This window comes from Passer montanus, unplaced genomic scaffold, assembly GCF_014805655.1.
Source record: "Passer montanus isolate IOZ18808 unplaced genomic scaffold, ASM1480565v1 scaffold76, whole genome shotgun sequence".
Taxonomy (NCBI): Eukaryota; Metazoa; Chordata; class Aves; order Passeriformes; family Passeridae; genus Passer; species Passer montanus.
In genome coordinates, this window is record NW_024372813.1 from 1,884,321 (window position 1) to 1,907,055 (window position 22,735).

A 22,735-nucleotide genomic window follows, 5' to 3' on the forward strand; every position below is an offset into this window, starting at 1 on the left:
GGTGCCGTGGGCGCAGCGCTGCTCCCGAACGGCTGCGGACACGATCGGGTCCGTCTGGTGGGGTTTGCACCGCCCGGCTCCGGCCGTGCCGCTCCTCGGGAATGCTGAATTTCACGGCCTGGAGATGCAGCGCCTGAGGCTCCTCCTGCAGCTCCACCCGGGAGCTCCGCTCTGAGCATCACCCTCTCCTCTTCCAGAGCCCTTACCTCATCAGTACCACGGGGAAACCTACAGCAAGCGGATTGTCAGCACTAATTCTCACAAAAACTATAGAGAACCCTGAAGCAAGTTGTGTTTTCCATGCACTAACAGGTCCAGAAAAATCCCAGCTGAGTGTTCCTGCTCTCTGCCCGGCGGTTCCGGTGGGGCTGAGGTGCAATCCTGCTCCTTGTGCCCTGCTCCCCCTGCACTGGGAATGCTGAATGAGTACTCACCGCAGGAACTGGGATGGGAATTGTCACCAAAAATCACCGGGAGTTGATGAGATCCCTGGTTACCCCGATGAGATCCCTGGTTACACCGATGAGATCCCTGGTTACCTGATGAGATCCCTGGTTACCTGATGAGATCCCTGGTTACCTGATGAGATCCCTGGTTATCTGATGAGATCCCTGGTTACACCGACGAGATCCCTGGTTATATTGATGAGATCCCTGGTTATCTGATGAGATCCCTGGTTACCCTGACGAGATCCCTGGTTACCTGATGAGATCCCTGGTTACACTGATGAGATCCCTGGTTATCTGATGAGATCCCTGGTTACCCTGATGAGATCCCTGGTGACCTGATGAGATCCCTGGTTATACCAATGTACCCAGGTTAACTCTACAGAGGTGGGAAAGTGCTGCTCACCAACAGGCCTCAGCAGTGCCTTTCCATTTTCCACTCTTTTCCATTTACAACAAAACCCAGAATTCCTTTTGCTGCTCTGTTCAGACACTTCACTGTCAAAACTGTCCAAGGAGATTGTTGTAGAAACTGTCTGGAGAACCAGTAGTTTTCAATTACCCCTCCAGGCTTGCACACTGTATAATTTACAGTAAATACAGATCAGTCATCACCTTTTGATTAATATTTGCCTTTTAATTTTAAATTCTTATTAGTCTGAGAGCTACTCTAATTCCTCTTTCCAATTTTATTACCTATCCCATGGGACCAGCACTGTTGTGAGAAGTGTTTCTTTTCCAGCCAAAATCTCAGGTTATATTTATCACTGATACAAACATACAAACCTATTTCCTGCAGAAATTTTAATTTACTGTTGAAAAAGGCTACTTTAGATCATGAGGTTTACATAAAGAATCTGAAATAAAATGTGAATATATTGAAAGGATCATTACCTAAACACATTCAGTGATTAGGGAAAATGTAGAATTCAGCAGGTTAGCCCAGACCCAAATCTGCTGTTTGCATGTTTATAAAATAACCAGATGTAAATCAACCAAGTGCAGGTAGATTCGATCTCCCAGATAAACCACAACAAGGAAATTACTGATTCAGTCAGATGTAGAAATAACAGAAATATTTAAAGCAGGTCAGGGACTAAATAACTAAAAGGGCATTTAGAAAATCATAAGCAAAATTCAGGCATCAATGTGGGAACTAATCTTTTTAGTAAACTCATTTGTGTTAATTTTGCAAACTGAATCAGCCTGTACTAAACACTTTTTACAAGACTGGGAGCACAAATACAAAGAGAATTGGAGGACTGGGAGGACACAGTAATGGAAATATTGAGATTCACCAGTACAAAGAATCAGATGCTGAGCCTGGACTGATGAGTGTCTGCAGGGAACTTGTATAAACTACAAGTGGCTGAAGAGAAATAGCCCCAGATTTATCACAGAACAGCTATGGATCAGAAATACAATACAGCCACTAAGGAGACAAATGTGACCCTTTAAATTTAATGGATCACATTCTTTTCACACAAGAGAGGGAACTGTCAGCACCGAAATAAATACCTGGTGCCTTGGCCATGAGCCACTAGCTGGAATATTGTTCCTGGTCACTCCTATTCAAGGCAAATGAATTCAAATAAATGCAAGCAGGATGAACAGAAACAGAACTTTGCTTTTGAGAGGAGGCTAACATTTAATTTGGTCTAAGAAATGAAGGGTTGAAGTCTCTCCAAGTTTCACTAGAAAAAATAAACTCAGCTAGAACAGTTCAAGTGATGACAGACACAGCATTATAAATACACTGGCACAGACACCACAGCAAGCTGCTCTACCAACAGGTCTGAGACTGCCTTCCAACAGAGTCAGGGCCAAATCCCAAATATCCTTAACACAGGCCTTTGCTGCTAAGTCTGGGCAATTACATCTCCTAAAGCCCCCAGGGAATGAACTCCTGACTCAGCCCCTCATCCTCCTTTTGGCTGAACATCCCAGAAACATTCCCGGCGTTTCTCAGCCAACATCCAGGATCAGCTCCATGCTCCAGCAGCCCTGGCTTTGCCCAGAACAACTTCCAACACAAACACTGCCCATGCCCCTTTCAGGAATGCTTTTCCCTCAGGGATGAGCCAAAGGCTTTAGTTTTAAGTCCTGCTTTCACAGCCCCAAAGGCAGGCTGGTCACACACAAAGGGCTGCGTTGTGCTGGGCACAAACCCCTCTGGGAGCCAGGATTTGCTCACCCTCACTGTCCCTGCTCAGGCTGGCTCCCCGGGAGGTGTGAGCAAACCTCTGCTTTTGGAGAGGAATGCTGCAGGGAGAGATTCCTTCCTCCCTTACGGGGGGGGGGGTCTGTGAGCCCACCAAAAAACAATGGAATTGTTAAGGCTGGCAAAGACCTTGGAGATCAGCAAGTGCAACCATCCACCAGCAGCACCACTGTGGTCACCACTAAACCACATCCACACCTTTTCCAACTCTCCCAGGGATGGAGACTCCACCTGGCAGGAAGGTGGATCCCCAGGAAAATCAGATTAATGACAATTCCGCAGTTTTCATCTTTGGAAATCCTTCCTAAGCTTTTTTTCCAAGCCTTGTTGTTTGAAGGAGCTGAGGCCCTGGCCTGGCTGTGTCAGGCGTGTCTCATTTAGACACACCCCACCACTGCCATCCCACTACAGCACCTCCACAGGGAAAGACGCAGGGAATTCCAGGTTTTTTTTTTCATAAACACATTGCACTACTCAAGGTTTTCATCTTTGAGTTTAATTAAAGAAAAATGTCTCAAAGTGATGAAGCATGTCTGACTTCCAGCTTCTTTCAATGGCACAAGCCAGTGCAGTAAATTATAGAAAGCAAGCTCAGTTAGAATTTTATTTTCATTTAAAATAAAAAATAGAGAGAAAACTCTCCAGACGTGAGGTCCTGTTAAAAAAGTGGCTGTTCACTTGTAAACAGAATAAAAGTGTTAAGAACACAGTTTCATACAGCTTAAACAAAACCACTTTTCAGAAGCAATACAAGTATGTTACAACACTGTAAGAACACCAAAAGCAGAAAACAAAAGAATGGCAGAAGAATCACATAACATTGCTTACTAAAGTGATAAATAATTGATGGTGAATGTTAATAGCTTGACATTTTTATTGCTCCAATGGTAGTGTGTTGACAAGAAAATGTAGTAAACTGTCAGTGGGACAATAATAAACATCAATTTATGGTTTTGCATATGGAGTTTTGTACCTATCAAGAGCATAGGAACTTTTTTTTTTTAATTATCAAAACCACACCAGATTTAATAATTTTTTTCCTCAGTTTAAAAGTCACCCATTTTCAACTGAACCCACACTGCCTAGACTGGGGTGTGCATGTTTGAGCACTGCTGTGTTCCTCCTCTGGGCAAACACCTTTGCAGGAGCAGGGGGAATCACTAAGGAGGAGCTTTGATGCTCTGCCAGAGTTCTGCACTCCTTCAGTACTCCCCAGATACAAAACTTTCTAGATACCAACCCAAAGATTTCCTGGATAAAATCTAGAAACAAAATTAGCGTCAACATGTTGATGTGAAGAAATAAACACTGATTTGGTAGACAGTAGCTGCTTTTAGAAATCTGCTGCAAACTCCCGCTCCTGAGAGGGAGCAGTTAGCTCCCTTTTCTCCTTCTCTGCACAGTGGTGTTGGACCAGCCAAGGCACTTTCTTTACCACTTCCACTCACTCTGCTGACATGAATCTGTTACATTGCTACAACTTCTGACAGATACCCTCCATGAACAGTTCACCAACCCATGCTGATCATTTACTGTCAAAAATGGGATTTCCAGTCATGGGAGACAGAATTACCTGTGATGTTTTGGTATTAAAGGACAGCCCAAGCAAAAAGAACCTGTGCAAAGTTCACAGCAGCACTGCCAGCTGCCTTCACCTTCCAGTGAGCTTTCACATGCAAATATAATACTGCTGCTGGTTTTGCATTTCAATGCAAATTTATCTACTTATTAAAACATGGAGCTTACTGCAAATGACAGGTTTGGCTCTGGTTCTTTATGTTATGGCCACATAATTAAATGTCAATTAAAACACAAAGACAAGACCCATTCATAGTCTGAAGACTGCACAAGTAATAATTAAGGACAAATTAAAATGTATAGGATTTATGTACTTAAAATGTAAACTTTACAAATTAATATCATGTGCTTAAGTGTTCAAGGCCAGTTTGGATGGAGCTCTGAGCAACCTGGGCTAGTGGAAGGAGGGGGTGGAAGGAGAGGAGCTTTGGGGTCCCTTCCACCCACCCCATTCTGTGGTTCCATGGGAAGTGCCTGTTCTCCCATCTGGACAAGTACAGGGAGAAAATAGAGTTGTATGAAGAAGAAAATCAGAACCTGCTGAGATTTCTTGAGTATTTTGCACAAGAAAGTTCTGGCAGAACAGTAAGAAACTTGCATTTTTCCATAATTACTCCAGAAACTCATTTGTCTGTAAAACCCAAAGAAAGAACTGAGTGTGCCATTTCAGTTTTGGTTTACTCTGCCTTTTCTGCCATTATTTTCTCTGCTTCCAGTTAACACTCATCCCCCCACAAAAAAAGAAATAAATTGGAGACAACATTTTGCTTGGTTGTGCAATGGAAATCTGAATTGCAAGGTGTAGCTAATGATAATTTCAAACAACACAGGAGGTTTTTATTCATGTTACAAATTCAAATACACATTTAGTGTCACCAATCTACCAGTCAAACAAAGTTTCTGCATGAAACATGCAGATTTCAAACTCTGAACCATCAGTCTGGGACAGGAAACAGCACAAACTTCCCTTTGAGTAACAACTTGCATAAAACTGGCCTTCTGTAAACACTGTGTACAAGGAATCTGACCTACTACAGGTATTAGGATGCAATGGTCTTACAAACACTGTATTTTAATAGCATATTGCAAACTGGAGAGATGCAAATACATTCAGAGGAAATCCCAAGCCACCCTGAAACTAAGAAGCAACTTGGGATGATGTTGCAGGGAGTCAAGATGCTGCAAAGAAATGCCTGGACACTGACAATGAAATCCACCACAACTTGCAGATGCTCAGTTATCTGTTGGGCTTTGTTATTTCTAGTTAGGAAAGGCAGGGAACTTACAACAATTTCCATTTGCTTTCTTTTATCAAGTGCTCTTGCTTAGATCAGCCATTAGAGGAAGTTTTTCTACAATGACTTCCCTTCCTGAGATCAGGCAAACGGGGAAGAATCCAAAATAATACTGAATTCCACAAGGCCTTCCTGGCTCTCCAGACAGTGCCTGACTGCCAAAACATCTTCAGGAGCCCTTTCAACTGCTGCACTTCCTCCCCTCAGCATGTTTGGAAACTCCACTTTGACTGAGATAAAACCTCTTTCCACTGGAAGGGACTTCATGTCTCTTAACTGTGAAAATGCTGAAGTACAACCACACCACAACAGTAACAAAGGTGCTGCTTCAGCTTGGATTTGGCTGGTCCTAATTTTTCTCTTCTGTAACGAAGATCTCCGATTCGAGGCTAATTTTTCCTGACTTCAAAACAAAACAGAACTTAACATCCATATATACTCCTCACTTCAAAAGAGACTTTAGGGTATTTTGTTAATAGCAGCTGCCATCTACCCCACAAACAGCTTTTGCAGAGGTGAAGATTTCAGCTTCGTATTTCAGGTGCTGCAAACACCACCTGAAATACTCTTCAAAATAAAGACAGAAATGCTATGCATTTTTCATCCATTTACTAAACAAAGTGCAACTGAGCCCTACACATCTGACATATGTACAAACTCATTATGGCTTTCCCATAAAACCAGTGTGGGTGGGGCTGTACAATCCCAGGGGAACGAGCACATGGAACAGATGCTGGGGACTGTTGGCAATAGAATAAGAGCTATAATACATTCTGTAAACCTTGGCATACCACACTTTACATTATGCAAAGAGTCAATATTTACAAATCCATAGTGGGTAAACTAAAGAACCCCCTAAAATGTAAGTGATGATTTTGCAAAGTGCAGGACAAAACCAGTGCTGTTGATTGCAAGTCCTATGCAAGCAGGTTCTACTAAAATCATTACTACTGGAGTTTACCTGGGCATTCCTACTGAGGGTTTCTAGGATTGCAACACTTAGGATGAATATAGGATGACACAGCTTTAGGATGCACATTGGAGGACAGCAAAGAGAGAAATTAATAAGGCAGCATGCTCAGAACAAGTTTAAGCAGCACTGATGTTAAGATCCCTAGTGGCAACTCTATCAGTTATTGGTAATGTTAAAAATTCAGAGTGCAACATAGAAGCCTCGTTGAACATAAAAAAATGTGCAAATTGTTCTCTTCTTAACAAAAGAAAGTAACAGCAAGGAAGATTTCTACTGAAGAACATTTTTAAGTCACAGCAAAGTAGACCATCTTCTTTCCAAAATCATCTACAAGGCACTAAGGGTAGAAAATGACAGGTAACATGAAAGACCAATGCTGTTCCTCAGTCAGGTCGAAATATGGGGTATTTTGGTAAGAACTCTATTAATATTACCTGTTGAAGAAGGGAAAAAAGACAAGAACAGAAGACAGTAACCAAAAAGTTCAAAGCTTCAGCACAGTTTCCATGAACATTAGCTAATTCATAAAGACTAAATATATCTGAGATAGAGAGGAGGGAATGTTCCCCAGGGTAACAAAGCAGAGATTGCAGTCATTCTGAAATAAAGGGATTCTGGGTGCTTGGCTTTTTTTGTGGTGGATCTCTTTCCCTACACAATCTTCAGAGCTACATGTTAAAGTGGATAGGGGAGTGGTAGAACCACAGAAATATTTGAAATTCTGCTTTCCTACAAGGTCTGTCTTGTTTACAACCATATGAAATTTAGAGCTGGCAGAAAAAAAACAAACACCAAAAACAAAAAAGGTCCCACAAAAAAAACCACATTACTGTAAAGAAGCAATATTTCTGCAAAAGTATTTGAATCAAAGGGGTTATGAACACCACTGGAAAAGGTGGGTAGGTGTTAAGGAGCTATGGACTGGTGCTGGTGTGGGAATCACCTCCCTCATTCTAAGTTACAGACCAAACTGCACATTTGTCTGGGAGATCTTTTTGCACAGGGTCACTAAGTGAAGGACTTTCTCTATTACATCATAGTTCTGTTGAACAGCAATAAGTAACAGCAATACTCACATATTCCATCATATTGCTAGTTTCACATTTCCTTTTACTCAGCTTCCAGTGCAAACCAAGCTAAGGAAATAATAACAAAGGATTAGCAGAGCCTTGTTTGGATGGGTAATGTAACAAGAATTAGCAATACTGAATTATTAGGATCTATTGTTTAGGATCAGTATAAAGTGTGGAATTATGACAAGATTGTAACATCCTTCATTGCCAGTATTCTTAAAGCTGAAAAAAACAAGCACTCTTTTCTTACCTTATGATATAGTCTGTTATTTTCCCATTCTAATAACTTCTGAATTGATCTTCTAGTCTAGAAAGGAAGTCAGAAGTGTATCAGAAATGGTTCAGCAGCTGGTCTCCTCCAGCAGGATCTCACTGCTGCATGTCTGGCTAAGGTGAATTTATATAAAGTTAAGTTTATAAAAGTAGAACAAAGCAAAGAAGAAATACATGGAAATCTTATCACCTCAACTCCCCACTTCCCCTTTTTTCAAAAAAGGAAAACACTCAGGGGTTATTTGTTCACTCAGAATCACTGGAAAAATTTCTAAGATCAAGTCCAACTTAGGCCTGTGGCTTTTCCAGAGCTCATTTAGTTAGTAAGAGATCCTTTTGAATTTGGTGTTTTTACCTCCCACAGCCAACACAACACAGTCTCCTGGCCAAATCCTGCACTCACTGCAGGTGTTCTGCTGAAAACACAGATTTCCATACATTTAATTTCCAGATTTTGCTAAGGGAATTGTGATCTGGATCTTGAAAAAAACCCTCACCACCAAACTGCAGTTCACAACAAATTATTTTCAGCTCTTGGCTACCAAATGTGTCCTTCGTGTCCTGCTCTTTTCACGACTGTGGAGAGGAGATGATTTCTCAAGTTTCAGTGATTTTGAAGGTCACAAAAAGAAAACTGCAATGATCCTGCATGGTATACATTTAATTTTAATCACTGCATGGTAGTTATCACCCTCACACCCCCATGGAAGTGCCATCATTTGCCCTACTTGGTGCATATTCTCTGTAGCCTTGAGAATTTTGTATAATTACTACTACATCACCATGTGGGCATTTATTTAGATTTCCACTGGTACAGAGATATTAAAAATGGCTTTAAAACTGCAAGTACTCCTTTTGTATCTCTCAGGCATAAATCTCTGCAATAATTAAGTTTATAAAAGCAGGTAAAATGAACTAAAAGAAGTCCTGTAACTTTTTAGTGATGCAGCTTCAGTGATGAGCATTTCAACAAGTTAACACATTAATGCACTTCCTCAGTATTTACTGCTGTGATAAATCAATTCTAAACATAAACCACAGAGGTAATTGACTAAAGTGCTTTCCAAAATTATCACTTTGGACCTGATTACACGAGTGGTCAACTCTGTTAGGGGAAGTCTTTAGAAAATAAATTTGTACTTGTTCTTAACAGAAACAGCACAGTAAAATATGGCAAATACACCACAGCTCTGAAATGCTATGGTGTCTATTGCATACAAAAAAGTGATTTTTAAGTTTGAAAAATATTTATTTGGGGGGTGGAGGAGTGGGGATGGGGGTGTGATTTTTCAGTCTAATTCTGCCACTCTCTGGAGGTCATGAAGGTTCAGTTCTCCACTCAATTCTCAGACCTTGAAAAATCCTGGAAAATTAGAGTATCATATACTCCATCCTGTTTGAACTGAGATGAGATCAGCTACTCTTAAAACTATTGAGTCAACTGGTAATTTGATGTAATTTCAAATTTTTTCTATTTTCTAAGATGGAAACCACAATAACCTTTTGAACGTGAGGCCAAACCAGGGTTTTAAAATGGGGAAGATACTATGAAAAGTTATTTAATCCTACCAATAATTAAAAAATCCATAGAATGTGATGAAACATGGACTCACTCTTTTGTTAAGACAGACCACAGGCCACAGGCTGCAGCCCAGAGTGCAGCAGCAGCACAGGCAGCCACAGAGCAGCCACTTCACATTGACAGGGAGGTTCTTCCTCAGGCAGGCGTTCACTCGGCTGATGCTGGTCTTGAATTCCTCAGGGGCCACCTGCAACACAAGGCCTCAACTTCAGGGAGAGCCAGCACAGGTGTATTTTCTCAGAAATTGCCTCTACAGGTTAAAATGAAACAGGAAATGACACAATCTTCTAAAGCAATGCTCACCCAGTCAGCAGGGAAAGTCATTTTCCTGCAACAAATTCATTTCTGGTATGTGCACTGCACAAACCTGAGTTCAAAAGCCAACCACCTTTTAGATGAGCAGCTCATCTCTATTTATTGCACCAGTAATTAATAGATGGGTCTGAAAAAACAATAGGCCCAGACAAAATCAGAACTGGGACACAGCTGGGCAATACATGCACTGGCTACACTGAGCAAAACCACAGAAGAATGAGAGATGTCAGCTTTCCAAGGGAATGTGGGAGCACTGTAGTAAAAATAGGTACCACAGAAGAGGAGAATATTGTCCAAATTAGTGTCACACCCATCCAAGTCTACACTGTGCCTGGGTGAAGGCTCTGTCCACAAATAACTTCCTGAAGTGGCCATCATGAAGCCACAACTTCCCTCGTGGCTGCTTCCCTAAACAGGGAAGCCTAGAAAGAAATACACTGGATTGTGTTTAAGGCAGAGCAATGCACCTTGAACAGGGTTAGGAACAAAACCTACTTATTGAAAACTAGCTTTCTGAAATGAAGGAATAAGCATTTTACACCTGTACTACCACTGCAGTTCCACAGTGGAATTACACATTTTGTATCAGAAAGAAGCTCTTTTCTCCAACAACTGCATTTCTCACCTGCTCACATACCCCAAATCCCTCATCTCCCTACACAATCCAAGTCACTCCATCTGATGAGTCAAACAAGGATTTGAGGCAGTGACTCCAAGATGACACCCCTGACTCTAATGCAGTCCAGCATTCAAATACACAAAGCAGAATAAATCAGGACCAACAAGAGACTTGAGCAGGCAGGCACAACTCAGAACAATTAAAAACCCCATCTTCCCTACCTCCCTGCCACGTGGATGCAGACCCCAGTGTGGGTCTGTACACAGCCCCCACCCAGGGCAGCCCAGCTCTGCTCCTCTGACTCTGCAAACAAGGGCAGCAACACCAACAAAAGTTCATTTAATGACAAAGATCCTTTTCAGCAGGAGCAAAGCCACAGGGCAGGAAATGGAGAGGACCTGATGCTGCTGCCTCTGCTATTGAGCTGAATTCTTTAAAGCATTGCAGGGAAGGGAGTAAATAAATGTAACATCTGTTTCCTGGCCATTCAGGTCACCAGGCACTAGAGTCAGGGGGCAGCTGGGCTTGCACACCAGCCAGGCCTACAGTTAATAACATGAGAACATAATTTGTGATTATTTTATAGCAGGAATTAATAAATACATAGAAAGTAATTATTTTGTTCCCCTCCCACATTAAATAGACTGTTTTGTTTTACATCTACAAATGGAGCAACTAAAAAGAATTGTTTGTTTTACAAGAGACAGTTTAAGGGGAAAAAAAAAGAAAATGGTCAAAGAAACCCCTGAGATCCTTTGTACTGGGACATCTGCAATGAAAAAAAAATCTCATTGTAATGTGGCAAACTTACATGTCTCTGGAACAAAGTTTTATGGATTTCTTTGCCAGTGCCAGATCTTGTACTGGGATATAACAAATACCAGATGCACATGAGCAAAAGCATTTCATCTTCAACGTGGGAGAGTGTTTTGTAGAAAAGAACATCTGGGCTGGTGGTTGCAGTAACCTCAGGCAGCTGCTGCAGTCACTGCCTCAAAGTAAACTGAGATTCCTACATTAATTGACATTCTCAACTCCTAACAAAGTTTCCATGTGCCTCATATTTAGATATCTACAATTGGCACTTCCTTTGATAAATCTTTTAGAATGTTATATTCTGTTTATGTGAAATACAAAAATAAGTAGTTTTTTCCCTAGAACCCATTCATACTTTTGTAATGAGACTTCCTAAGAAAAAAGAATGTTTCCTTTTCCTTCAGACACAAAATTTACTGGACCTTGACAACAACACAGCCCAACCTCCAAATGCAGCTGAACAAACTTGCCACAGACAATGGAATGGCACAGCCCAGAATTCAGTTTAACAAGAATAACCCTTATCAGTGGTAACATCCAACATAAAGAGAACTCAACCAGATCTCAGATCACAGCTGGCAGAAAAATTTGGGGCCTAAGAAGAAAGCCCAGGGAGATTCCCTCTTCCTGTGATAATTTTTAGGGACTCGCTGTTCACATCAGGGTAACATGTTCCTATATTTTAAGATGAAAGTTGAAGTACTCTCATTCCTGCAGAGCAAATGGCTAAACCAGAAACTAACTTTGGATGCCACTAAGCAACAGAAAATCCCCATTTCAGGAGTTTTGGTCTGATGTTTACCTTAATATAGTAGCATGAAAGCACCACTACCTGCTAACTCACCAAGTATTTTCATGTAAAGGTGAATCTCCCAGCTACAACATAAGATGAAATTACTTAAGATGCTTTTGACTAACCCCAACTATTGGATTGTTTCTGCCTTTAGGAAATGGAATCACAAGAAACATTTCTGTCACTAATGACACATTTTCATCTGAAACTAAAGGAACTGGACAGCAAGATGAACCTCATGTTGTGATAAACAGAAGAAATCACAATTTTGTTGCTCAGTTTACAGCTCAGTGACAATGAAGCATTATTACACAGTGATTAAGCACAAAATACCTGTAAATAATTATTCTAATCTAATAATGAAATGGAATCCAAATGAAAGTCACCACAGAAATGTTGATTTTCTGACACAATTTGAACTCTTGCCTTCTCGCAGGTACAGCTTTTGAAAGGTGTATGTGAAGGGGCTGATGTATTTCAAACAAACAGAATTAACAGCTCCCCCTGCACAAAGACAGCTCCCTAAGAATGCTCAGTTCTGAGTAATTCTGGAAATCTCTTGGAGAGTTTGTGTCTGGCTCTTGAAAAGAATGAGATAAGCACTTTGCTCCTGGCTGTGCTGTACACCTTGGGAAGGGACATGAGCTCCTTTTAGGAGGGAAAAAACAAAACAAAACAAAAAAACATAAAAGGAAAGGAAGGGGTGTCATAATATTTTACAACAGGATGTGGAGGATCTCCAAACACAGGAAGGGAGGCAGCAAGGCCCAGCAGGCCTGATCTCCTCCTTCAATCATGATGATCAGCAGCCCTATCAATCACAGCACAGCAGCACCACAATGCCCAGCCTGCCTTTATGGCTCAGCCTGCCCTGCACTGCTCACTCCTCTCTGGGCAGGACCCCTTTTGTTTTGAGATCAGGGCAGGAAATTCCACTTTTCCCCTTCAGGATCGCTGCCTCCAGCATTTTCTGGTCACCTGCAGCAATGTGTGTTATTGTGCTCCATATCACAGAGAACATTTTGTTAAAAGCTGTTAAAGAGAATTAATAATCCTGTAAACCTGTAGCACACACAATTTAAATTTAACCAGCATTCCAATTTAGGCCAAGGTCCAATTACATTATTAAAAGTTAAATATTGCCTCTGTATTAAGTGTAGTCAAATCTTCTCTTATAATGTTCCTCTGAAAAGAAGCCTGGCTTGGGATTTACAAACCAGGTGAGTTTCTGTCTCATCCTGCAAGACAAATATTAATCCAGCTGAATTAGCCACACCAAACATCTGATGTACCTGGGAATCTCCTTTCCTTTATTATTTTATTGCCCATGCTTTACCCTCAAATGTACACATTCACCTCTCCCAAAGAAAGCAACAAATGAAGTCCCAATTAAACACTGAAGATGTAATTACCAGCACGTAGCTCTAGGCTAACCCACAACCTACAGCTGTGCAGGCTCTGTAAAAACTGGGGGACTGGGAAAATGGGTGAAGGAGGAGGGGGACTCCAGACTGCAGAAAAAGCAAATCAGAAGGTTTGCTGCCATCATGACATGGATGGGCTGAGGGCAGGGAGCTTAAGGAAATTACTAACTCAAGAATGAGGCATAAATCCCAAAAGTTTGTGCTTCTGGGAGAAAGGTGTAGCTACAGAGCTTTCTCTAATTTTCATCCTGCTTTAAAAACCTGCATCTTTTACAACTGTGTTTACTCAGAAGAAAACCAGTGCCACTAAGAACTCCACCAAGCCCATCTAATGGCTTCATCTCTCACACTCCATCAGCAGATGGGATTTATTATTAATATCAATCCACAGGGGACAGCAAAGCCATTCAGCTTAATGTTACACAGGCAATATGAATAAACAATGACATTTCCTTAGAGTAGCTGAGGACCAATGCAAGTTCAGAATAAACATTTTAATCCCAATTTGTAAATATAAACAATCACTGTTATTCATAAATTTTGATTTCATAGGAAGCCCAAAAAAAATTACATTTTAACAACAGGATCTTAAAGTGGGGTCTCAGTTGACTGTGATACTGATTATTGTGAATTATTTAACAGGGTATTTGAGGAAAAACTTCTTACTGGAAAAAATGACTGAATTTTCATTTTCAATAGGGATTAAGATGATTGGCTGCCTCAACCAGAGGAAGAAGCAGATTCTTTATTTCTTGCAATTGACTGAAGGATTAAAAACCAAAAGACCCACAACTGTGGTTTTTAATGTCTTTCATGGCAGTGGTGGCAGGCAGGAAGAAAAATCTGTTTACTATCTTGTTTGATTGGTATTCTCCCCTGACAAAAGGGAATTCATTTCCTTGCTCAGAAAACCCCACAAACCCACAAGACAACAGAACACCAAGATTCTCAGCAGAGGAGCATCCCTACACCCAGCAAATCCCTGCCCATGCCACTCCTGTAGCACTGATTACACCACAGAACAAGAAGGGAAAATACCAGCACAAGAATTTCCTCTTTTCTTTCTTTGCTAAATTAAATCCAAGCACTCAAGTGAACTTTAAATTAAACTTTTGTTCACTGTCTATTTAACAACAGGAGGACAGTCAAGTGGAAAATGTGACAGCCACTGATGCTGGTATTAAAAAGTGTAGACTTGGTAGTAGGTTGTTTTTTTTAAATAACACAAATAAATATTAGAGAGAAAGAGATTAAATGATATAATTAAATTTAGTTTTAATGTTTCTTGCCTGGGATTTTCCACAGGCTTATTTATAATAAACTACAACTTGGGCAAAAGAACATAAAAATTGTTTTTTCCAAAATGTATTGTGGCTGTTCAGTGATCAGAAAGAGTTCCCAGAAAAGAATAAGCCTCAGACAAAGTGGTGAAATGCAAAGTGTTGCCAGCAGTCCTCACACTGGAATCAGTAGGATTTATCTTTCTGAGCTCACTGAGATCCTAGAAGTCCCAGGCTGATTTGCAGCACCCAAAAACTCCAAGCAGAATCTGCTTTTCAGGGGTACTGCTGTCAGAACAGCTGGACATCCTCAACACAAGGGTTTTATTCATTGTAGTCTGGTGTGAAAATGCAGCAGGAGAAAGCCCAGATGGATCTGGCAGAAGCAGGAGCAACCACCCAGCTGTGTTTGGTGGATTGTTGGTATGACTCAACCTCTGCAAGGGCTGCAGAGGGAGTGCAGCTCTCTAGGATGACATGAGACACAGCAGAAAGAGCCAAATAAACTTTTTTCCTCCCAAATTCTGGAAAAGATACACAAGGGGGATGCAAATCAAAGCAAAAACAAAGCACTAGAGAATGAAACAGCAGGAAGAAAAAAAATTAAGAGGAAAAAGAATTAAGAAAATAAAATATAAAAAAATACAATTACAAAAATGATTTAAAATTAACTAAGAATTTAGTGAAGACTGAATTAATAGCTACAAATTACAGTTTCTTACACTTGCATTAAGTAAGATGACAGGACTCCAGAGAAAGTAAGAGACTTGTCACCACTAATTTTCAGAACTAAATGGTATTTGTGAAACTGTACTAAAAACCTATTTAATTTGTAGATTTAACACTATGTTTTGTTCTGTAAAGCTTCAGATAAAACAGATTCACTTCCAGAGATTTGTCTAAACAAACTCAAGGCTTGTCAGGCTTACTCAAAAGAGAGGTCTAGTATTTGTACTGATTTAATTCAGCCAGGAGGGAGCACAAACTCCAAGTATTTAAAAAGCAAGGTTAAGTGAGTGTTGCTTTCAGGTCTGCATGGAAACAGTGGGATCCATGGTGAGCTTTGCTGGGTTTGGAATGTCAATAATGATAACAACCGCTGCAAATTCTCCTTGTTTCCAGCTACACTGAGGGACTGGGCAGTGAGCAGCTGGGTCACACAGGCCACAGGTAACAGTTTTTAGTGGGTTCATGCTCAGGTATCCAACACAGAAACCACTGGATGCACTGGCTCCTCCCATTGAAAAGAACAGTTTAATCTCACACTTACCTTCCCTGTCAGAACAGAAGGAAATTCTGTATCAAACTTGTTGCTCAAGCCAAACCTTGAAAACAAAAGAGACAAACAAAATATATTCCACCTAACTTACTTTGTTTCCCTTAATAAAAAAATGTAAGAAGAGTTTTTACTTCAAAAAGAAACCACTATTCATTTCTTTTGCCCTTACATTTGCATTATTTCACGAGCTTTGATCTAAGTTAATGCAAGGTCTCGTGTACCATTCAGTCATTGCCAGACACAAACACAGCTCAGTGCCTTACTTCAGTACCTCCAGAAGTGCAAAAATCCTTTTCCAACTGGATGGCAGCAAGTTTCAATCTTTGATTTCTGTAAGAAAAAACCCTCCAGCTATGAAATCCCAGGTTCAACAACCCTTTTACTTTCTTACACATGCAGTTGTTCCACATGCAGCAGATGAAGTTTGATTCAAGGACCCATCCATCATCATCCTAGAAATTTATAACCATGTGCTTTTAAAAACTTCCTTTGGGCTGACTTAAGGTACCTCATAAGAGCCTACACAAAGGACAGTTTTACAACAACTATGAAATTCAAGAAAATCAAGTTTTGGGTACCACTGTGATTACTCTTCACTGAAGTGTTTTGGGGTTTAGCAAAAGGTTTTCATTATAACCACTGAAAGCTCCAGGGAGCTGGGTTTGGCTTGTAAACCTGTTACCACTTATTCCAAAACTCCTGAACCTTTAAAATCAGTAATTTAACAAAATACAGCAGCAGCTGGCCCTCAGCTACAATCTGTATGTTTGATGAAAGTTAAATATATTATACATCAAATCAGCTCTGCTAAACTATCTCCTGAGTATACGTGTTCAAAAAAATCAAAATACCTGAAAGAATCACTGCCAAAAAGAAGAGCACAAATGCATTTGTATTGTAGGAGTTAGTGAAGAAACAAACTTTGCTTTGAGTCAGACTGACACCTGCCATACTCCCAACTGGTACCAAGAGCAGTGTGGCTGAAATGTCACAGACTTGTGGCATGGTTTGGGTTGGAAGGCACCTCAAGGTCCCAACACCCATCACTGGATCACACATACACACTGCTGGGCACTGGGTAATACCCCACATACCCAAACTGACCATGGGAATTGCTCCCAAGTAACAAAAAGTCAAATCAACCTTAAAGGAGAGGCAGGACAGAAGAACTCGTGCTGGCTCTAGAAATCCAGTAACTGAAATGTTTGGCAACAACACTGGTGAAGTTCAATCCAGCCCTTCAATGAATAATTTAAGTTAGAGCCTCTTGTAAGGAGCAGTAGCTGTGTAAAACGTCACCAAAAAAGCCCAAACAATAAAACCAGTAAGATTTTAGGCAAGCACAAAGGTTACTAACATAGAACATTTCCATTCTCTTTTTAATCTGGCAAGTCAGCCTCCACATTTTGTACCTTTTCAAGCTGAAATCTTCCAGGTTTTGTAATGTTATATATTTAGTTTTAAGGAAGCTTGAAGAGCAATGAAGAAGTCTTTCCAGTCTTTAAAAAAAAAAAATACTAAAATTATAAAGCACATTCACAAGCTGGCTTTGAGGAACCCAGACTTTTTGGTGCATCAGCAATAGAACAACCTGGAATGATCACAGAGCAGGAGCAATCAGACAACACAATAAAAGAATTACTGGAAAATTCAAGAACTATTTACCCATCTAACAGACCAATTCCACTAAATCATGCCAAAGGTCCATCTTGTCCACAGCACTGATTCTTACAGTGGCCAGGAGCAGCAGCTTAGGATACAGCAAAAGAAATTGGAAAAAAGAGCAAACATGTACCAGCTCCTCAGAACCCTCCTCTGACCTTCAACAATTCAGAGTTCAAACACTTCCTAAGCCACAGGTAGTGTCTTTTATCTCACTGATCAAATATACTCATGAAAATTCCCATTGCACCCCAATTTCCATAAAGAACAAGATAAATTAGTGCTTTCTGATTAATAAAGCTGATTAGGAATGCAAGATCACAATGTGTTTTGGGTTAAATTTCAAAGCTGATGTCATGACACATATTAAAACCCCAAAATAACTTATTTTTATTAGTTGCCAAAACATTCCCTTCAGCTGCAGCACGTCCAGGAAACCTGAGTTACAGAATGGCATCTCTCACACTGACACCTGTGAGTGGCTAAAGAATATAACTTTGTGTTTTAACTATACTTTAAATACTATATTTAGTCAGAATCACTGATGGCCTTTAGCACAGTTTTACAGACTATTCTGTGATTATTTACTACAGGGCTTAGAAACATTAAACTCCTGTTAAATGGAGCAGAGGGGTGACTCAACAACCAAATAAAATAAAAAGATTGAAGCAGGATGCTATACAGTTGTACAGCTTTACAGGCAACTTTGTGAAATTACTGAAGTGTTATTAGAACCGTTCATGTAAAGAAACTAAAATCTAAAATATTGATCAAGAGGTAATTAACTTAATTAGACTTCCTACAACAGACTAGTGATCTAGCATGAGCAGGCCTATGAAATCTTCTAAAATTCAGTAGCTGGCCCTTAAGTCATTCAAAAGAGCAGCTGGTGGTGATTTATTTCTGGGCCAGTTCTGTGACTCCTCAGTGCAAGCTGCCCCAAGTGTAACATTTAGAAATTCAGATCAGTCACCCACGTTCTTTGTTGCACTTTTCTCACTGCATGACAAGCACCTCAAGAGCCAGGCACTGTTTCCTGGAGGCTGCAGCAGACCTAGGATGACCTCGCTTGCCAGCTCTGGCCCTCCTTCCCTGTTTGCATGGATGGCATCAGGCAAATCCCATCACCCCTTTTTCCCCCATCTGAGGAGTGGTGAGAACACAACTTGTCCCAGGGAGCCACAATAAGAGAAATGCATCAATCCCTCAGCTGAAGGCTGAAGTGAACATCTTGAACCACCAGTTGCAAACTTCATCTGCAACAGGTACCACAAGACAATGGTTATTAGTTTACAAAGCAGGAGATCAGCTTTTCTGTCCCCAGAACTGCAACAGGAAGAGTTTGGAAACACTTTTTTGGGAAAAATTTCAAGGTGCTTTGCCTTTTTATTTTGTTTGACTCAAACCTCACCTCATTCTCAGTTCTCCCACTCCTGCATTTATAGATAGTAATCACCCTTACAAGACTGCACAAGTTAAACCTGTTTAGGGAAGCTCTCCAAGCCCCTTCTAGCACAGCTCCTTTCCCCACACCTAACCCAGGTTATGTTTAACCTCTCTGCAAGAGTGGAGCTCAGATCCCACACTGCTCTTTACAAGGTATCAGCTGAGCTTTGGCCAACAGTAGAGGGTAAAGATGACATACCTCAAGAGCCCTGAGATGAATTCTCCTTCCCCAGTTCAGAACATTTTCCTGTGCAGCCAACAGAGCTATCCAAGAATCCTTACCCACAGATGATGTTTTGGAAAATGAAGTTTTTGGTAATGAGTGGAAGGCTGAGGTCATTTGCTGTTTTAAATATGTGGAAGGTGGAACAATACCAGATAATACTCAAATGTTATCTCAACTGGCTCTTCCCTCCCTTCCCCAGCTGATGAAATAAACTTTTCATCAGCACCTGGACCCTGGTCCCTGGGGCACTCCTACAAAAACAGGACAGAACACCAAAACTTAAGTTCTAGTCAGACAAGGAGGTTTTCAGACTTCAGCAGGAAGCTGCATACTAATGGCAAAAATATGTTTAATTGCTATTTCATTACCTCATTACCATCCATCCAAATGGACTTAATGATACGGAAAAATTATAGCAGATAAATACAACCCTACAGCCAAGTTACAGTTTGCTTACTGCTCTGTTTTTGGAAGTTATTGCCTTTGCTTTGCTAGGCAATGACTCAGTCTTCACTACAAATGTCTGTGTGGAGATACTTGGATACACCAAGCAGTCACACTGACTGTGGAGAAACAGCAGACAAGGTGTTTATAACTCATCCAAATGGAATTGCAGAAGAAAAGGCATTTACTAGGACCTAGTAATTTATCTGTGCTAAAATTCAAAGGCTTCAAAACCAATAAATATGACAGAATTTTTTCAAAGAACCCTGGACAAGATGAACATAGATCTTGCCAACCATTTTTACACACATCCTCTCTAACTGAAATGAAACAAATACACTTTACATGGTCATTTTTATCACACACAGGGGTGGAAGGGTTAGCAAAAGTGAGTGGGAAAAGCAAGATCCTGCTAAATACCCTCAGAAAGCTCTTGGAATTTATATTTAGTACAGTTGGATACTGCAGAATAGTTACTCTGTGAGAGCGAGCAGCTCACTGACAAGGTCACAAGAATAAAAAGTCTCTTGCAAGAAACTAAGAGTGTTTTAATCCACCAACTTGGGAGTTTCATAAGAGAACTGGACATGAAAAGCTGAAGCAGATGACCCTGGAATTTGAGAATTATCCCTTCTCTATACACCAGAAGCATTCAAGAAAGCCAGTGTCAGCTGAGGAACAGGAGACCTCTAAAACAAAAATCCAAGGAAAACAATGGCTTTATAAAGATAACTGGTTTTCTTTTTTTAATGATGTCTGACTTGTCAGGACAGACATTTTCACTAGCAGGACTCCAGACAGGTGGAGCAAACAAGCCCAGGTTTTCCTGGATGACGTCTCTCCCTTCAGTAACTGGAACAGGCTGCTTCTGCAGCCAACTGATTTCAAAAGCAGCAGCATCTGTGTGATCAGAAAGTGACAGAGCTCCACCACAGACTCTGTGGGAAGCCAACCAGTTCCCATTTTACAGGAGGCTAGGATTGTGTACTCCACTGTCCAGGGTTTACCTGCATTTTATTGGTAACACCCAAGAACTGGTTTTATCAGTATAAGGAGATTTAAAAATACAGTAAGAGCTGATAAAAGCTGCCTCCTACCACGCAGGTAGGTCCTGTTACAGGAAGAAAGCTGAGAGGGATGGGAGAAAGGGAAAATAAGTTGGGTGGGGATTCAGCTCAGGTGGTTACAAGGGCATGTAGCTAGCTAAGGATTTCCACTTCACTGACAAGAGTCCTTTTTTGATGCAGACATCCCTAGTTCTTGGAGATGCTCCTGCTCATCCCAGAAAGATGCTGGAGCCAAGAAGGAACAGTAAGTAACATCACTAACACACAAAAAGCATCACAGAAAGCAAGGCAGATAAGCATGTAATATTTTTTTTCCAGTTCAGCACTTCAAATCAGGTAACTCCTAAGCCGGGTACTTGGTATTCAGAGCATCTTGCTGTGTTCCACCTCTCCTTTAGTCAAGCCAGCAGCTATTTGGGGTGAGGACACAAAGAAATTCCATCTGCACGAGCAAATGCACTGCGGTGCAGCACAGCAACTCCCCACTGGCACCAGCTCAAGGCAAGCCTGCTCCAGCCTTCCAGGAGGACACAGATCCAGCCCCACTTCCCAGGCCATGGGAGCCTTCCCCACCCAGAGCTTTTGCTGCAGGGACTTAGATCACACTGCACCTATTTACAGAGAGAAATGGGAATTTTAGGCAACCCAAAGCAACACAAGTGTGGTGGGTCTCTGCAATTCACAAATTTCAATACCTCCCTCCCTGCCATGAAAATTAACATGACAACCAACAACTTGTTAAGGATGCACTTGCTTCTATTAATTCTTCAGCTTGTTGGAGCAGGAATACTAAGAAAATCCTTAGGAGTAAACATTACATATAAGGAAACACAGCTTGCTCGTCTTCTGTTCAACTGTTTAAATGAGCAGCAAACATTCTGGCTCACGCTGTGTTCCAGTGATAAAAACACTCAATCTAAAGCAAACTCTCAACTAAGTTCGGGGCAGATAAAGTACAGCAGGGCAGGAGCCTCCTCTGCAGTGCAGCGTGGGGCTCCCTGGCTCAGCCGTGGCACACACGGGTCACAGCGAGATGGTTCGAACAGCCTGTTCGTCCTCGCATCGCGCGGACTTTGCTTTTTATCTAACAAATTGTTTGGATAAAGAGAAGCAACCAGGGAGGGCTGCCAGGGCTGCGCTGCAGCCTCGGCACCCGACAGCCAACTCCGGCTGCTCATTCACGGCTGGGGGTTTCCCTCAAGCTACCGGAAAATAGCCACGTTCCCAGCACAGCTCCCCTCACGGAGAGGGGCGAGGGGCGCGGGGCTGCGGCTCTCGGCCCCGCGGGGCCGGGGCACGGAGCTCCCGCTGCCCTCAGCGCTCCCGCCCGGCCCCGCCACACCGGCCCCTCACGCTGCCCCCGCTCCTTCCTTACACGGTGATGTGCCCGGCGCCCCGTACCGCTACGGGATCGGGCGCGTCGCGGGGCCGGGGCAGCTCCTGGCTCCGCACCACGGGCTCGGGCTCGTCCTGCTCCTCCTCGTCCTCCTCCTCCAGCTCGTAGATCGTGTCGAAGTCCGCCATATTGGGCAGCAGGACGCTCATCGCCGGCCCTCCCGCCGCGCCTGCGCAGCGCGCGCCGGGGGCGGGGCCGCGCCTCGGCCACGGCGGGGGCCGCCGGGCCGCCCGCGTCACCCCCTGCGCGGGCTCCCCCGAGGTGTGCGGAACGGCTTGCAGCCGGTGTTGGTGGCCGGAGGCGGCCGCGCTGGTGCGCGCGCCCGCCCGCTCCTCGCCGCTCCCGGGCGGCGGGTAACGAGCCGGCACGGGGAGCTGCTGAGAGGAGTTGGCGTTGGTGGTTACAGCGAAGGCGGAATAACCTTGTTGAACTCTTTAACTTGTTTTCAGAAGCTCGCTCTAAGCCTTCCGTGCGCGAGGAAGCGGAGTATCTCTACTATAGTTAGCAGAGTTTATAACTGCCCCGAC

At 42.1% G+C, this 22,735-nt stretch overlaps 1 protein-coding gene across 1 annotated transcript; it reads right to left on the minus strand.

Annotated features, from left to right (window-relative positions):
- Window positions 1–3,141: 3,141 nt before the first annotated feature.
- On the minus strand, window positions 3,142–22,406 carry CHIC1 (cysteine rich hydrophobic domain 1). Its single transcript, XM_039731054.1, has 6 exons — window positions 22,188–22,406; window positions 15,959–16,013; window positions 9,473–9,628; window positions 7,837–7,893; window positions 7,590–7,649; window positions 3,142–6,947 (listed from the first exon to the last, which is right to left on the minus strand). Exons 1-6 carry the CDS (start codon window positions 22,355–22,357, stop codon window positions 6,897–6,899), a joined length of 549 nt encoding a protein of 182 aa, XP_039586988.1. The 5' UTR covers window positions 22,358–22,406; the 3' UTR covers window positions 3,142–6,896.
- Window positions 22,407–22,735: the final 329 nt, after the last annotated feature.

What these genes read in the sequence shown, in the direction of transcription:
- CHIC1 (XM_039731054.1), bottom strand. Translation starts at nt 22,357, where the DNA reads ATGAGCGTCCTGCTGCCCAATATGGCGGACTTCGACACGATCTACGAG. An exon ending in TGGTCTGTCTTAACAAAAGA is followed by an intron (nt 7,894 to 9,472) that starts GTGAGTCCATGT and finishes CTTCCTTTCTAG; the next exon opens with ACTAGAAGATCAATTCAGAA. An exon ending in ATAACAGACTATATCATAAG is followed by an intron (nt 7,650 to 7,836) that starts GTAAGAAAAGAG and finishes TTATTTCCTTAG; the next exon opens with CTTGGTTTGCACTGGAAGCT.